The sequence below is a fragment of the Vicugna pacos genome, chromosome 4 (genome assembly GCF_048564905.1).
Source record: "Vicugna pacos chromosome 4, VicPac4, whole genome shotgun sequence".
In the NCBI taxonomy this organism is placed as follows: Eukaryota; Metazoa; Chordata; class Mammalia; order Artiodactyla; family Camelidae; genus Vicugna; species Vicugna pacos.
Genome location: NC_132990.1, coordinates 15,717,879 through 15,736,280, shown reverse-complemented (window position 1 = coordinate 15,736,280; position 18,402 = coordinate 15,717,879). Strand labels below are relative to the sequence as shown.

The window sequence follows — 18,402 nt, the reverse complement described above, 5'->3', positions numbered from 1 at the left end:
CCCAACCAGAGCCAAGGTAAACTGGATCAAGATGCCAGACTGAACATACATATACATGTCTCCTCTTTCCAAAATCTTATCAAATGACAGATAATTTTATACACATGAATGTATATGTGTTTAATACCTACGTATGTATTCATTCCTCCCAACACACACACACACACACACAGTGCCATTAATGTATCATAATTTTGAAGAATTTCTGAGCTAAATCCATGAAGAAATAAAAAAAATTACAGCCCAATATTCATGTTATGAGTTATAAAAATACAAAAATTAAAATACTGTGGTATTTTTGCAGGGAAAGACAGATCAAAGAAATGATAAAAAAGGTAGCAACTGACCCAATTTCAAATGGATTTTAGATTATATTAAATGTTAGTTTCATATCGGTAGAGAATTAATGTTAGACAATTGGCAATCCTCCTTGAAAATTGTAAAGTTTTAGTGGGGAGGGTAATAGCTCAGTGGTAGAGCACATGTTTAGCATGTATGAGGCCCTGGGTTCAATCTCCAGTACCTTCATTTAAAAAAAATTAGAAAAAAAAAGAAAAATATAAATTTTATGCCTATTTTATGCCATATGCAAAAATAATTGGATTTAAGATCTAAGAGTGAAAAATAAAAATGTGAAATTATTCAAAAAATTGGAAAATAATATCTTGGATTGGATAAGGCCTAGCTAAACAAGATACAAAATGAAGAAATTACAAAGGAATTAATCAAGAATTGAACTTACAAAATTTAAATTTTTCTCTGTGATTAGGATACCTAAACAGGTTTAAAGATAAGCAACAACCTGGGAGAAAATACTTGTTACTTCTACCATAAGAAAAGATTAATATACTAATATAAAAAGAGCCCCTAGAAATAAATGTAAATACAACCTAACAGAAAAATGGGCCAAAAATATGAACAGGTAAATCACAGAAGTAGAAAGAAAACTGTCCAATAAATGAAGAGAAAAATTGTCACCTTCACAAGTATTCAGAATGCAAATTTAAAAAGTAATGAAAAGCTCTCATTTATTTACAAAATATGATTATTTATAAAATATTCATTGTGGGTGATACTGGGGAGCATTCTTGGGGGATGTGAATTGGTAAATACATTTTGGAGGGCAATTTGGTGGTATCTTTCAATATTTTAAAAGATTTACCCTTGATTCAGAAATTCCAGTATTTGATATCTATCCAAAGAGAGATACACCCAACTGTATATAAGAATGTACAAGGAAAAAACTGTACATAATCTAATTCCTTAATAAGATAGTGGATATATTATGGAATATCATTTTATGGAATACTATGCAGCCAATTAAAAAGAATGAGGTAGGTGTGAAAAGAGCTTCAGAGTTGTTAAAAAAGAAAAGCAAGTCATAAAACAATTCTTTACTATGGTCCCATTTATGTTTTGTGTGTTTGTGTAAGAAATATTTTTTTCCTTTAATCAAAGAAATCATTAGGCTCTTGATTTATTTATCCTCTGGTTAATTCAAAATAGAGATACATTCTGAAAAGGAAATGACTGCATCATTCTGCACACAGTAGAGGCAGCCTGTGGTGGATAGATTAGACACCACTCCTGACTGCTTCTTTGTAGCTATGAGACCTGGCAATTGACCTCTCTGAGTCTCAGGGATTTTTTTTTTTTCCAACTACAAAATAGGATAGTGATTCGCCAAAAAAAAAAAAAAATAAGTACAACTTATGCATTACAGTTTTCAAAGTACTTGAGTATATGTATGTAGATATATGTAGATATATGTATATCTTCATTGTATTTCTATTTTTTCTTTGATTAATGTTAATAAAGATTTCAGAATAGTTAGATTTAATCTTAATTTTCATTTTTAACAAGAGTTTCTTATGAACTTTCACAATGTAGAATAGTGGACCTTATAAAGACATGGAAAGAAAGCCCATACAACGAATGCTGAATAAACTGAAGTTTAGTGGACCTTCCAAACATCTCAAAGTCATCTTGTTATGGGTTGAACTTTGTTCGCCTAAAAAGATATGCTCAAGTTCTAACTCTCAGTACCTCAGAATGTGACCTAACTTGGAAAAAGAGTCATTGAAGATTTAGTTAAGATGAAGTCACATGGGAGCAGGTGGGCTCCCAATTCAATATGGTGTCCTTACTGGGAAGAGGGAAATTTGGACACTGACACACAGGAAAAATTTGTGAAGACAGAGGCAGAGATTGGTGTTCTGCTGCTACAAGCCAAGGATGCCTGGGGCTACCAGAAGCTGGAAGAGGCAAGGGAATACCCTCCCCTCGAGGCTTTGGAGAGAGCATGGCATGGCCAAAACTTTCATTTTGGATTGCTGGCTCAGTGAGAACTATGAAAGAATAAATTTCTTTTGCTTTGAATCTCCCAGTTTGTGGTTATTCATTTCAAGAAACCCTAGGAAACTGACACACACCTCCAAATTAATTTTGGTGAACTCACCAGAGAATTAGGTCAATTGTTACTAATGTGAATAAATAACCATACTGCTATGATAAACCCTATGCTAATTGTAGACAATTACCTATTGTCTGCAACTATTATACACTTACATACAACTGTATGTAGACAATTACAGACAATTACAACAAGAATCTTGTTCTCCTAACATCTCATAAAAAAAAGTTGCAGGAAATAAGAATTTCATCTTATACAGTGGAACATCTATAAGGTAACTTAAAATTTAAGTAGGAAATAAAATGATTATAGGTGTTTTAGAAACAATTAAATCAAACCAGTATAATCAGCTTTTGTATATGTATTACTATTAACTTTAAAAGCTTACATTGTTTTATATCTTTATAATAATTGCCAGTTTTCTCATTAGCAGGAGCATTCTCATTATTTTCTCCTTCTTGATGGGGCTGCTCAGGCACAGGGTGTTCAGGCACAGCATGCTCAGGCAGAGGCTGCTCAGGCACAGGGTGTTCAGGTGCAGTGTGCTCAGGTGCAGGGGGTTCAGGCACAATGTGCTCAGGCACAGGGGGTTCAGGCACAGTGTGCTCAGGCACAGGCTGTGTAGGCACAGGGTGTTCAGGTGCAGTGTGCTCAGGCGCAGTGTGCCCAGGCACAGAGGCTTCAGGCACAGCATGCTCAGGCACAGGGGGTTCAGACACCAGCTGCTCAGGCACAGGGGGTTCAGATACCAGCTGTTCAGGCACAGGCTGTGTAGGCACAGGGTGTTCAGGTGTAGTGTGCTCAGGCGCAGTGTGCCCAGGCACAGAGGCTTCAGGCACAGCATGCTCAGGCACAGGGGGTTCAGACACCAGCTGCTCAGGCACAGGGGGTTCAGATACCAGCTGTTCAGGCACAGGGGGTTCGGACACCAGCTGTTCAGGCACAGGAGGTTCAGACACCAGCTGTTCAGGCACAGGGGGTTCAGAAACCAGCTGCTCAGGCACCAGCTGCCCAGCCATGGGCATCACATCAGGCCCTGAAAAAAAGGATAACCATAGATTAGAAGTATGTTGATTTCTTTGACTACTTTCTTTTTCTAACTGCACTTTTTTCACAAAGGATTTGAGGCAGAGATTTAAAATCTAAGTTATACCATATTTGCAACAATCAACTTTCTATCATCCTATCGGAAATTGCCACCGGCTGGTTTTCTAGGATAAGGGGTCACCTTTCTTATCTGCTATTTCGGTGAAAGTTCTAAATGCTTACTCACCTTCATCAGGAGGATCCATAAGACCAAACTCTGGGGAGAAAACCCCAGATAAAAAAATAAACAATATAAAATTCATTGGGAAAATGATATGATTTATCCAGTGATCGACTGCGTCTCAGAGTTTCCCTTCTGTTGCCCAGCACGTCCTAGAACCAGCTAGGACATTATGACATCACTGCCAAATGGAGATCAGAATGCCTGCGAGGAGCGTCCAAAACCTTTGTAACTCGGTCTGATGTCTTTATCTTTGGTCCTGTAATGGTTTTTATTTTTAAAAATAAACCATTATAAGATTTTCTCTGAAAATTAAGAGGTATGTTTTCAGGAAATAATGTAAACGATTGGTCCCTAGATTTTAAAGAGCCATTAATATTGTTGGCTTAGTATCAGAAAATGAGAACAGACCTTTCTGGTTTTTGAAGCATTTGTGATACTATATGTTCTTTCAGATAACTGCAATCCAAGTATCTGTTAAAAACTAACCAGATACCCAGATTCAATCCAAATGCCCTGAAAATTCTGGTTCATGGCTTATCTTAACAATAATTCTCTGAGGGGAAGTCTTTTGAAATATCTTTTTGAGGGGGATCGAAGGCCTATATTCTTCATAAAGTATAAAGTATCTGCTTTACTAAGAACATTTTTATCAATAAAACCCATCTTTTACCTCACATGCAGCTTGAGAAAATTATATAATATTTAGTAAGAAGAAGATTTAGACCTAGATAACATTTTCCATATATTTCTCATATAATAACTCATATAATAAGTAATAAAGGCAAGAAATCAAATGGACAATATTCCTAATATTGCTCTTCATGTTAGTAAAGGGTCACCTAACTTTGCTTCCCTCAATTTTGATTATTACTGATGGATAGCCTCTCAGCTCTGGAGAATATTCATAATTAAAATGACACAAGCATCGGGGCTGTAAAGTCTAATGTCTTAAAAGAATTTTGTAAAGTAAGATGTGCCTTTGGTGAAGTCTCATAGAGGCCACGAAAGGGGAATACATAATACAACACAATGTAAAACTTCCTTAAAATCTCCGGTATCCAATTTCTTTCCAACACTCCCTATAGTGTCTCCTAAAATAACTGTCTTCTTTGTCATTTACAAACTCCATCCAATCAACCTTCTTCCACACTTTAATTTTCTTCCCCTTCCATCTTCCCTCCCACCCCTCGATTCATATCTATTTTTTTGCAAGTAGTTCCATGTCATTTTTATTCAGATTAATTTATCCCTCCCCACACTAAGATTATTTTAACAAATAAACTTTTTCATCTCAGTTCTTCTATGATTTTTTTTAACATTTAAATCTACAGTCTAAAGCATAGATCGGCAAATATTCTATAAAGACCAAATTGTAAATACTTAGGTCTTTTATTAAACCTTGTACCAGAGATAACATTCAGTGCAATGAGGTAAGGAAACAAAACAGAAAATGTAAGGATTGGAAAGGAAGAAACAAAACTACCATTATTCGCAGATGCCATGATGGTCTACTTAGAAAACTTAAGTCTCGTGAGTCCTAGAACTAATATGAAAATTTAGCCCAGGCCTGAAGGGACGACAGCTTTACCCCTGTCTCCTAGAATACTAGCTTTGAAGCCCTGAGTGCCATGTCAGATGTACCTTACTGGAGACATTCCATGGAGAGGACCTGAGACCACAGAGAGAGAAAAACACCCAGCCGAGCCAGGTCTTCTGGCCCTCCCTCCCTGCAAAGCACCAGGCATGTGAGTGACACCATCTTGGCCACATCCATCAGCCAGCCTCCAGCTGCACCTCATCAAGTGGCCGCCACCATGTGGGGCAGAAGACTAACCCAGCTGAGCCTTGCCTGAACTCCTGACCCACAGAGTCACGAGACATGATACAATAGGTGTTGTGTTAAATCACTAAGTTTTAATGTATTTCGTTGTGCAGCGATAAATAGCAATAAATAAAATTGGAATCTTAAATTCAAACAGATCACTCTCTGAACACAACCTTGCCTCCTGGCAGCTCTCTAACTCGGGTCCTCCTGCCACCTTGTTCTCCTGCCCAACAGGAATCTCTGATCTCCTGTCCTCTCCACTTATTCGGCATCTTCTCCTCTCTTTTCTTCTTCAATATCCGGATCCCCTCGCCCCTCAGAACCCTTCCCTGGCGGCCCTCCCCGACCAGCATGAACCCAGAGGCAGGCTTTTCACAGGTTAGAAAAAAGGGCCCCCAGCCCTTGCACTCATCCTCAGGATTTTAGATCCTATGCGTATTATTCTGTTTAGGGATTCAATATCTAGTTTCATGGATAGAGCAAATAATTCTTCCTCTAGAACCATTTAGACAGAAACCCACACCCAGGCGCTGGCTAGCATGCAAACTATCTTTATTGCTGCCTGCCTCCCACCTGAGACGACCCAGCAGAGGGAGCAGGGAGGCTCTTGAGCCAAAGAGGAGACTTGATGGTTCTAGTTCTCTAGTCCTCGAGGCAGGGTTGGACTAGTTAGTGGGAGAGAAGGGAGGGTGGGGAAACCAATAATCTTGAGGGCCTCAAGGAAAGGGAGTCCTTTCTCACCTGCGAGGGATGTCACAGCCGCTCTGGCTCCAGGTCACGCGCAGGCAAAGGGAGCAGCTAGGGTGTGGTGTGTGCTTGTCCCCTGGGCTGTCCTGGAAAGCGGGCCCACTGCCCGCCCTCTTGCAGGTGGTCAGGCAAGCGAGATTACATGGAGAGGGACCAGGCATTGCAAGTTACGCTGCCCAAGCAATCCAGTGCCTCTACACATTCAGGGCACCACAGGAAAAACCACCACCAAACTCACAAAAACAGCTCTGGGCTCCTCACACACCTGCACCAAGACCCGGATGCGTCAGCGAGCATGCAGCTGCAGGTGCAGACTCTAACTACTTTAGGGCAACCTGACGGATGGGCTTTTATTCTGAGATCTACGCTTTCTAGTCTTTGGGTTGTTAAAATGTCTTTTCTCTTGTGAAATAAGAGTGATGAGAGCATCCATAAATAAACAACAGAATTGTTGTTTAATTTTAAATTTTCTTGCCTATGAAATCCAAAATCCTGAGGATGAGTGCAAGGGCTGGGGGCCCTTTTTTCTAACCTGTGAAAAGCCTGCCTCTGGGTTCACGCTGGTCGGGGAGGGCCGCCAGGGAAGGGTTCTGCGGGGCTAGGGGAAGAGGGTACGTACCATCAGGTCTGGGGTTTAGAAAGCGCAATCTGGCTTCAGTTGGTGAAGAGTGGAAGGGGGAGTAGAGACAGGGAGAGCCATTGCCTCGCTGTTGTTGAGGCAGGAGAGTCTGCGGAAATGCTGAGGCTGTGTGTGCAGATGGAGGAAGCGGGTGCCTCTGTGGCCCTGAGGCTAATTTTCTAACATGGGTTTGGGTGAATCTTTCTCCCAAGTTGCTGGCTGTTAATTGTCCTTTTGCATTTCCATTATCTCATTAAAATAAGTCTGCTCCTCAGGACCATCTTTTTAAGGATGGTAGAGAAAAGGGTGCAGTTTCTTTTCCACTTTATCTGAATACAAGTTTTTTCCTTCTGCTAGCCAGACCCCGCAGTCCGATTCGACAAGCTTTCCATTGGGAGTGGCTGCTTCCTCCACTGTCTCCCCGAACCAGCTGTATCTGAACTCTCCTGGTTATCAGCCATTTCCTTCGTGTCCACAGAGCCCCCTCATCTGGCCCTGATGCAAAACACATCTTAGTAATTATCAGACATGATTCGTATCAGGATGGGTGTTAAAGAATTGCATGTAAATGGGGGAAATTATTCTTCTCCAATGATTTTGAACCTTGGGATGAGAAAAAGCAAAGACAGATGAGGGCACCCAGCCCAAAGCAAAGGAGCTGAGGCCTCCATTCTCCTGCCCGTGAAGTATGCATAATAACAGTATTGCAAGTAGGTTACTATGTTGACTACAGGCCTACGAAAGCATCAGCCAGAGCCCGGAGGCACACTTCTGCTGACTCAGACCGCGTTTCCCCACCTCTTTCCAGTCTTGTGTATTCCCACTGCCAAATTTGAGGAGAAAACACTTTTCTCATTCTCGGTATAGACTCGTCATCCTTGAAGACTAAGTCCGGTCAGGCAGGAAACTGGGAGACGACTGGAAGGTGGGACCCCCCTTTGAATCAGAGGGGAAATGGTACCCCTGGCTGCTCCTACCAGCCTGTTAGAGACCGTGCTTCCCAGCCAGGCTTTCCTCCCCAGGCAGGGGCCTGGTGAGTGACGTCTGCCGCAGGGGTGTGAAGCCCACTTGTTTCCTCCCCTTGACCCATCATCTTGACAACCTTAACTTTCAGTGGCATGTTCACTGGACTTCCTTTCTCGTCTGTGCAGGAGGCATTCAGTCCACCCATGTCACCCCATTATTCCTTCCCCAGCTTCCTTTGGGCTTTTCAGGGGCAACTCCTTTTGTGATCCTCGTGGTGAAAGCTTGGTCACCAGGGTAGCAAGGGAACAAGGTCAGAGGAGGAATAGCTTTTTAATAGACAAAGTGTGTGTGTCAGAGGGATGCAACCCAGTCGTTAAGAGCGGGGGCTCTGGAGGCAGACTGCCTGGGTTCAGATCCCACCACCCCAGCTACCCCGCTGCATGACCTCGAATCTTATGCTGCCACCTCAGTTTCCTCATCTGCAAAATGGGAATAATAACAATAGGCTCTGCCTCACAAGACTGTGTTGGACATTAATTCAGATAATCAAAGTGAAATGCTTGGCACGATGCCTAGCACGGTATGAGAGCAAAGGACTGTCCCTGTGTGAGCTCATCCCTGCTCCCCAGCCTGCAACCGGTGCTCGGTCACAACCTCTGCCACAGATTATGGATGCTTGCTGTCACCAATATTTCCCTTAGGGAACAGCTGTGAGAATGGGATGGGAGAATACATGTCAAGTACCAAACATAGTGCTTGGCACTGTGAATAAAAAATACTGCCAGCCATATCAGTGAACAAAGGATGCTGCGGACATCAAGTCAACAGCCACTACCCCCAACAGTGAGCAGAGGGAACTCAGGATGCAGACAAGCAGGCAGCCTGGCCTCTGTAGCCACCCTCAACGCTGCTCCCTGAGAAAACTCAGGATGGGAAAGAGCAGGATACTGGCCATAGCTGGCTAAGGTGCACATGAAAGGAATGATTTCAATGAGCCCAGGCTTTTGCACCATCCCAAACATAGAAAAGCACTAAATTCCTTTACTTGAGATATCTGGTTTCTTTAATTAACAGTAATCTTTCAATGTTTTGACAACCTGGCCTTTGTTGCAAAAACTCCTACGTATCCTGGCTCCTCCCTTGCATCTTTGGAGCAGTCGCTTAGAGCCTTCCAGGCTCGAGTCCTCAGAAAGTCTACAGAGTAAAACATAACTCTCAACTTCCAGGCTGTGCATAACTTTCCAGTCGACAGCACAGAATAGGTTCTCAGTAAGTTAATTCGTAGCCCGTCTTTCCCCTAAAACACCTTCCTAAGTCCCCTGAAAGCACCTGGCACACCCACCTGCTCTGTTCCTAGTTCTTTCCAGCACAGTAACTCAGGACTCCATGAGCACCAGAGGATGTTCAGGTGAAAATCGCCTTGTTCATTTTTCCTTTCTCTTGGGAGTGGGTGACGGGCTAGGGTACCTTCTTTCATGTTTCTCTATCCAAGTCGCAGGGAAATCCTTTGCAGTCACTTACGAGAAATAATGCAAATTCCAATTAAATACCCTGAGCGCAAGGGCGGCACCACCTTTTCTTTCTGAATGCTAACAGAAGACCTGGCAATAACTAGCTTACAGCTCTTGGGGACTTTCTGAACTTGCAGTTTTTTTAGTTCTTTTATTCCAAACCCATATGCTCACAGGGTTTTGCTTAATCCACTGCCCAGATGATGCCCTGTCAGTACTTAATACCAGAGCGACACCATGTGTTATCCGCGCAAACTTAGGAAGCTCATTCTAAGGCTGGAAGTGTGTTAAAAAAAAAAAAAAATCTTCCCAGGAGCATGAAACAGGCCTTGCCTTTTGAATGAACTTTCTTTAACTTCCTTGGTTCAATAGTTGCTGAAGTTAAAGATTTGCTGTTAAAAAAAAATCCTCCCGCTCCCTGCTCCTGTCTTGAGAAAGGCTGCCTCCTTCTTTGTTCTGCCGCTGAATCATTTTGTGGACAATTACATGGAGGCCTAGGAATGGGAGGGTACAAGTTATTCATCTCACCCACAGTTTGTTTGTTTCATCCAGCCTTAAAACACAGGCCAGCGTTCCCTCGTGACATATTACAGATCTCCCGGTGGAACCAGGACCTGGAGAACTGTACCTCTGCCATGACTCCTGCTGCCCTCAAAGGGTGCTGCACACGTCAGGTATGCAACGTGTTTCCTATTCATTTCTAAATTAGCTTGTGGAATGTATGCATAAATAAATCTCCTAGCCACACATTGCTCTAGCCTCTCAGTTGCATATTTCTTTTATTATTATTATTATTATGGAACATTTTTTTTAAATTGAAGTACAATCGGTTTACAATGTTAATTTCTGGTGTACAGCACAGCGATTCAGTTATATATATATATATATATATATATATTCCTTTTCATATTTTTTTATTATGGGTTACCATAAGATATTGAATAGTTCCCTGTGCTATACAGTGGAAACTTGTTGTTTATCTATTTTATATATAATAATTAGTATCTGCAAATCTCAGACTCCCAATTTACCCCTTCCCATCTCCTTTCTCCTCTGGTAACCATAAGTTTGTTTTCTATGTTAGTGAGTCTGTTTCTGTTTTGTAAATAAGTTCATTTGTGTCATTTTTTGTAGATTCCACATATGAATGATATAATATGGTATTTTTCTTTCTCTTTCTGGCTTCCTTCACTTAGTATGATGATCTCCAGTTTCATCCATGTTGCTGCAAATGGCATTATTTTATTCTTTTTTATGGTTGAGTAGTATTCCATTGTGTATATATAGCACATCAGCTGCATATTTCTAATTGTTCATGTTACCACAAATTCTACATTATGAAGAGTCAATACATTCATTTTTTTCATGGAGAAGAAACACTAGCAAAAATTAAATGTGATCGTTCTGCACGGTCCTTATTGTCAAAGCTAATCTGCTTTGGGTGTTTCTGTTTATTCACTCTTAAAAGTCTGCTTGTTTTCTCCTAACACTGAGTGAATTGCATTTTTTTCCCATTCCACAGCAGGAAGCAAGACCTAGAAGTTTCTTAGGTACCATTTTAATTAATTATAGAAGCAATCTGCTCCCACTCCTGGCCTTGCACATTGTCCCTGTCTCCTGCCCACTCAGGGACCCATCCTGGACTCTGGTCTTGGCCTCACACCACTCAACACTCAGTGGACAAGCCATTTTGGCCTTCCGGGTTTCCACGCTAGATCCCTTGTCCCACTTGATCTCTGACTAAGGGTCCACTGTGTATTTGTGAATGAACTTCTGTGAATAGAAATACTTGAAGTTCTCAGATGCACCAGTCACAGAAGCACTACTGTAATCGCATGACCAGGACAGCGACTGAAGGCTGACTTGCTACATGACATGGACCCGGTATCTATAGGGAGGGAAGAAATCTGAGAAGAGCCCTGTGCCTAGTGGGTGGAGGTGACTCCTGTGTTTAGATTGCGGGCGCTGGAGCACACCTGTGTGACATCACTTTCTTGCTTGTGACCTCAGGCAAGTTACTTGGGTAACTTTGACTTTAAAATGGGGATAAACAGATAACCCACCTCATGGGTTAGATGAGATTATCCATGTAAAACCCTTAACAGGTACTTAGTCTACAGTTCGCACTCAAATGTGTACTTTGGGTGTTAGTATCATCAAATTATCATTATCATTGTTACATATTGCTTTTAATTAACTTCTCTCTGATAGCAAGCACCTATCCACCATGTGAATTCATTCACTCATTTGTTTATTCATCAAAGGTCTATTGGGCATCGAATCTGTGCCAGACACTCTCTTCTAGGTGCTAGTACACGGCAATAAACAAAATAGAGATTTCTGATGGCGTGGAATTTCTATTCCAGTTGCAGGGAGACAGACAACACACAATGAACCTAGTAAATAAATTATACAATATAGATGCTATGGGGAAAAAGTGGGCAAGAAATGTACGTGAGTGCAGCATCCCAGCTTAAGAGGGCAATGGGGACAATCAGCCATGTGTCTGGAAGGCAAATGGGAGTGGTGAGGACAGTGGTAAATTAGAGAGACAACCCCATCTAAATCGGTCAGCCACTTCTCAGCCAGTTCCTGCCACATGAAAACAAAAACCTAGTGTTGCCAGATTTTTTGATTCTGCAAGAGAAGCCAGAAATTCTGATTTTTAAGCATCAAATTTCCCAGTTATGCTGGTAGCTAGTTAAAAACAACAACAACGATTCACAGAACATGCCTACGGGACAAATTCCGTCCATAGTCTGCCTCTCTGTCACGTCTTGTGTACATTTCAGACTGCGGAGCTGAGGAGCAGAGGAACACTTTATATTTGTGACTGAGCTCCAGAAGTTCACTCCTCCTCACTCCCTGTGTCTAGAAGTCATTTTGTCACAAATGGCTTTTGTCAGACATAGCACTCAATTGTTGCCAATGGGAACAGGGGTGGTTATTGGAGTCATTTAGTTATTCCACAGTGACTGTAAATGTATAAATCGTACATAAGAATGTATACATTTCTGCTTTTCCAAATATGTTCATATATTTTCATCTTACATGATTGTCCAAAAATAACTATAAGTTACACAGGAACACATCTATAAGCCCAGTTGCAGTTCAGATATCTGAGGCACAGAACAGTTAAATACACTACCCAAGGTCATACAACAAAGGTAGTGGCAAACTTGAGACTAAACCTTTGATTTATTTACTCCGATTGATGAGCTTTTTTCTAAAATCTAGACTTATTACACTTACACGCCAAATCATTATCTAATGTAATACTGAATCCTATTCCTGGAGAGAGACGTGCGTGATTAACCTGTTGAGAAGCTAAACATGATGTATGACCCCCTCTTGGGAGAATCTGTAATAGAACAAAGACACTTCTGCTAAAATACAAATATGTGTATGTGTTCTAAAATAAATTTTGTATTAGTTTTTTTGTTTGTTTGTTTGTTTTTTTAGATTTAACCTTTCTTTTCGTTTACCAGTTCCAGGATCATGGCAAGATAAAGAATATATTTGTTACAGAAATATACCAAACACACAAAAAAGACAGACTAGATGATGGTTATGTGTCTTTTATTTGTGACATTTGAGTTCCTAAGCTCACACAGAACTGACTTCATAAATATCCTTTAGTCTTATCTTACATTTCTAATTGTTTTTCATTGTTAGCCTGTTTTTGTAACCAAACCCTTTATTTAATCACACATGAAACTAAAATTATGCTAAATCTTTTTTTCTGATGCAATTAGAAAAGACACTGAAAAACTCTGAAATTAGAACACTAAAAGCTAGTAAAACAGCTTAACTGTCAGATTAGAAATGGACTCCTCCCTCTAAAAGTTACAAAAATCCTTATTTATTCATTGAAAACTTCTTCCCCGGAATTAATAACTGCCCAGAGGGAAATAGTCTATTATAAAAGTTTTTTTGTGGATATATTCTTCAAAGCAGGAAAAAAAAAACCCATTATTTCCAAAACACGCTTTGTTTGGCTAATTCTAGGAGAGAATGACCTATTTCCTCAAGGACCAAAATGATCAAAGCACAAAAGACAACGGTATTATCCGAGTGACACATCAGACTCCTTCTAGTAATTTTGCCTTTGTACACATTTCTTGAAAACATGGCTGTACTGTTTCTATATTTCTTTTTCTCACAGTGCGATACCCACGGGATGTGGAAGTGATGAAAGGTTAGAGACCATAGGAAGGGATGTGCTTCCATCAATGACCTGAATGCTTAATTGATATAATCACCACAGAAAGACGACAGGAACCCTATCTGAGTCCCCTAATGCTTTGCCAATTGAAGAGGTGATTAAGACAAAACAACACAGTGTAATCTTAGGAAGAATGCTAAAGGTAGGAAGGAAGCTCAAGAAGATAAACCTAAACCAAAATGGCAGAAGAGAATATAGAGGAGGATTTACTGTGGGCAAATATAACAAAAAAGGAAATTTATAAATGTATAAAATCAAGTCAGGAGTTGATAAGGACACAATACAGTTTGGAGAAAGCATGCAGTCGTTTCTTATATGTTCACGGCTGGTTGCAGCCATAATGCACAGTGCCATGGAGAGCCCTGGGAAGGTTTCAGGTTGAAGTATAGAAATGTTCACAGTGGGGCAACAAGACTTCCAAGAGAATTCTGCCAATGGGAGATGACAGGGAAAGAAGACTGAAGGACAGTTGGTAACAGTCTTCAAATATTTTATGTGCAAATAAAGCTATCATTTCGTATGTTCTTACTCATCCTATATCATCTCTGGATCTTTGTTAACTTGGGACACTAGACAAGGTGAGCTGAAAATCAAAGATAGCTTGGCTCAAGTTGAATGAAAGGATTTCCGATGTAAACAGGTCTGTGGGTTGTACAAAAGGATGCAGTGGAATTTCTGCGCCTGAAGATCTTTGAGAGGAGAATCAGTTTTTCATCTGGAATGTTACTGATACGGGTTGGGAGGGTAGAGGGAAAGGATTAAGAAATCTCTCAAAGCTGTCTCCATTTATTCTGACCCTCAGAAATGAGAAAACACCCCAGGAAGGAAAAATCAACAATCTCAATCTCAGAAGCAGAAACTGACTCTAGATGAGTATTCCTCAACCTTTTTTTTTCTTTTCATTATCACCCTCCTAAAGAGCCGAATCATCCCCCTATCCCCACGAAATTGTATCTGCATATATACTATGGTCCCTGGGAGGGCCCTGACCCAGTGTAATAGCTAAGATTCCTCCCACCCCCAACCAAATCAACTTCTTTGCCCTTGGGCAATCACCTTCAATGCAAATACGTGCTGTCTAAAATAAACCACCGGTCTGGGGAGTTCCCGTCAAGATGGCGGAGTGGTAGGACCACGAGCTTGCCTCTCCTTGCAACTACAACGAAACCACAACTGAATGCTAAACAACCATCAAAAAAAGACTGGAACCTAGCAAAAAGGATCTTCTGCAACTGGAAACATAAAGAGGCAACCACAGCAGGACGGTAGGAGGGGCATGCTAGCGACATAACTGGGCCCCATACCCACTGGGTGGGCCCCATACCCTCCAGGTGGGTGACCCACAAGCTGAAGAATACTTAAGTCACAGAGGCTCTCCCACAGGAGAGCTCTGAGCCCCACATCAGGCTCCCCAGCCCAGGTTCTGGCATTGGGAAGAGAAGGAGACCCCAGGACATCTGGTTTTGAAGGCCAGAGCAGCTTGGCTCTGGGAGTCTCACAGGACTTGGGGAAACAGAGGCTCCATTTGCTTGGGAAGCGTACACAGAAACACGTGCATCAGGTCCAAGGGCAGAGGGAATGATTTCATTGGAACCTGGGCCATATCTGCCTGCTGGATTTGGAGGGTCTCCTGGGGACGTGAAGGATGGCTGTGGCTCATCCAGGGGACATAAAAGCTGGTGGTGGACATTCCGGGAATGTTAATCTACACGAGCTTTCCTGGAGGCTGACATCTTGATTGGATCATTAGCACAAAGACCTAGCCCCAGCCAACAGCCTGTAGGGAAGTCTCAGGCCAAACAACATACAGGGTGGGAACACAGCCACACCCATCATCAGACTCCCTAAGCCACAAAGGCCTCTAGACACAGCCCTCCTCACCAGAGGTCCAGGACCAAGCTTCACCCAGCAGTGGGCAGGCACCTGCCCCTCCTGCCAGGAAACCTGCATAAGCCTCTAGTCCAGCCTCATCCACCAGGGGCAGATACTAGAAATAAGAAAACAATAATCCCAAAGCCTGTGGAAGGAGTCCACAACACACAGAAAGATAGATGACGTGACGTGGCAAAGGAATATCTCCCAGGCCAAGGCACGAGATAAAATCCCAAGAGAAGAAATAACTGATGAGGAGATAGGTAATTTATCTGAGAAAGAGTTTAAAGTAGTGATGGCCAAAATGTTCAGAGAACTCAAGAGGAGTATAGATGCACAGAGTGAAGTTTTTTAGTAAAATAAGCCATCAGTCTGAATGGGAGGTCACTGACGATACAGAAAAAAAAGTTATATATATTTTGGCTCTGGCTATAGGGGCCACACAAATTCTCATTAGCCAGCAGACTTGCATGTTAGCTGCAGAGGTAAACTTCTTGCTTCCCCTTCCCTCTGTTAAATGGGAAGAGATGGATTTTTTGTCATTGCTATGTCATCTAACTGCAAAGGCTGTAATCTTTGGGAAACCCTGGAGCTCTTTGAGAATATTAAGAAAGGAAAGCACATATATGAGCACTGGGGCCAGGTTAACCTAGCCTCTGTATCTCCCCACTCCAACCCTTTTTAAAAAAATAAGGTGACAGCAAATCAATATTAGAACCATGTCTGCACAGAACCTGTTAAAATGCTGTGTGTTCATTAAATGTGAAGTTAAAGATTCCAAAAAAAAAAAGGAAACACATATACACAGTCGCACACTCTATAAAATGTATGCATACTGAATTTCAGAGCTTTCTAACGAATCATGGAACTTTATAATGACTGGATCAGGCAGATAATGCCTGAACCCACTGATCAAGCTTAGTATCTATCATAAAAAGGGACTACTGGGCATTGCATGCTTCTGGATGTGATGCAAAAGGAAAGAAACAACATCACTTATATAGTATTCTTAATAAAAACGTTTAACCTGAATCTAATAATGGGGAAACAATCAGAAAAAAATTCCTGATTGTGGGCACATTCTACAAACAAACTGGTGTGAACTCTTTCATAGTGTCAGTGTCATGAAAGACCCACGTACATGTACACGCAGACACAGAGACCACACACACATACGCACGCCACACACATACATTAGAGAAGAAGGCTCACCCACTAAACAGAATGACAACTAAGGGTATATGGATGTTCATTATAATCTTTCCTTTTTGAAATTTCCACCTTGACATTTCTCAAAATTAAAAAGAAAAATTCATGGATACATGTATTATTCAACAACAAAAAAAGTGAAACAGTGGGAAATGAGGGAGAACCAGCCAGGTTAGGAGGGAGGCGCAAGGTGTCAATCTCAGACCCAGACAGCAGGAGATGCCCTGAGGGGCTGCCAGGAGCCCAGATCTCCACTGGCCAGGAGATGTCCTTAAGATGTAGTCAGGCCAAAGAGATTTAAAAAAAAAAAAATTGCCTCTAATGATTTTCTTTAGAATTTGCCAAACAAAGTTCCGCAGGAAGAAGAACACTCTGTAATTAAAAAATAGGAGGTTTGCCAGCACTCATGCTGGGAGGACTGACTAGTGCAGTGAACAATATATTCAGAAGGAAATTGTTCCAAGAAGTTCCAAAAATATCTGGATTTTTTAACTGAATGGAAATTTCATAGGCACAAACAGTTAATAGCAAATAACCTTAAAAAGAATTCATCACCAAAGTTTTCAGAGTCCACCATCCTACTTAATTAGGCATTACTGAAAGGCAGGAACCTCGTCCACTTTTTAATGTAAAACTCTGACAGTTTTCCACGGTGCAAAGCTTCAGAGTTCCTCCTAAGGCCTGGGCTCCAAGCTGTCACTTCTCGGTCCCACTGACCAACACTCCACGTGGCACGCACTGCATACGGCAGAGGTCGGGAAGAGGGGATCCTGTGTCTCTGTTCTCGGCATCCTTAGGACAGAAAGATATTCTTTCGGCCAACAATGATGTAGCAAAAAATCTTTGCCTATCTTATCCTCTCAAAGATACTAAGGAAGCAAACAAACAAACAAAAAAGGCATACTGGTCGTTGATCAGAGCACAACGAGGTGGAGAGAGGTAGCAGCAGCGTTTGGATTCCAGGAGACAACTTGGACGGGATACGGAGTGTGGGTTGGTTTGCTGGGTAGGGTCAACGCAGAACACTACCGCGCCCAGACAGCCAGCCCTTCCTCCGTTTGGACAAAGAAAGATTTCATGCCTTCCTAGGCTGTCCTGGCAGCCACAGATGACTGTAACATGTGACGTGTAATAAAATGACACCAGAACTGTTTAGTTATTCTTTAATCAGGATCTCATTAAGATGCACTAACACAATCTTATCTACACCCCTCCACCAACTGCTATTTTGTCCAATTCAAACCATCACGGGAAGTGTCATTGCCCCCTCGTCCCAGGCTCTCAGGATCACCACAGTTTTGCGAATGAATCAGAGAAGGCCACATTTCTTCAGCTAAAAGTCACTTAGCTTTCAAAAGGCAGGGTGTAGCACAGAATGATGCTGTCTGCTGGGACAGGGACACGGGGGAGGACGGATGAAGGAAGATGGCTCCAGCTCCACTGTTACCTTGGCAACCGTGGCACAAGCATCATCCGGGCAGAAAGTAGCTCTGTGTCATAACATCATAAGGCAGAGGAGGGGAGTGAGTGGAGGAAGAGAAGGAAAACTTCGGCTGGATCTAGAAGCTCAGAGGGCTGGCTGGGAAGATTACCAGGCAATGGGTCAGGCATCTGGGCTGCACGCACCAATTACCCATTGTACTTTTGGTCTTTTGGTTTTTGTTTTTTTCCGTTGAAATTTCAGTATTGTGTAGAGACAGCCACCACACCCTTTAATTAAGAACAAATGCTGCATTAATCTGACT

The 18,402-nt window shown here is 41.8% G+C and overlaps 1 protein-coding gene across 1 annotated transcript in view; it reads right to left on the bottom strand.

The window, feature by feature from the left end:
* EQTN (equatorin) overlaps positions 1-18,402 on the bottom strand; it is a 72,620-nt gene that overhangs the window by 9,024 nt on the left and 45,194 nt on the right. The window contains exon 3 of the mRNA XM_072959278.1: positions 2,802-3,449. Coding sequence (XP_072815379.1) covers positions 2,802-3,438 — 637 coding nt within the window. The 5' untranslated portion in view covers positions 3,439-3,449. The remainder of the gene's footprint in view (positions 1-2,801; positions 3,450-18,402) is intronic.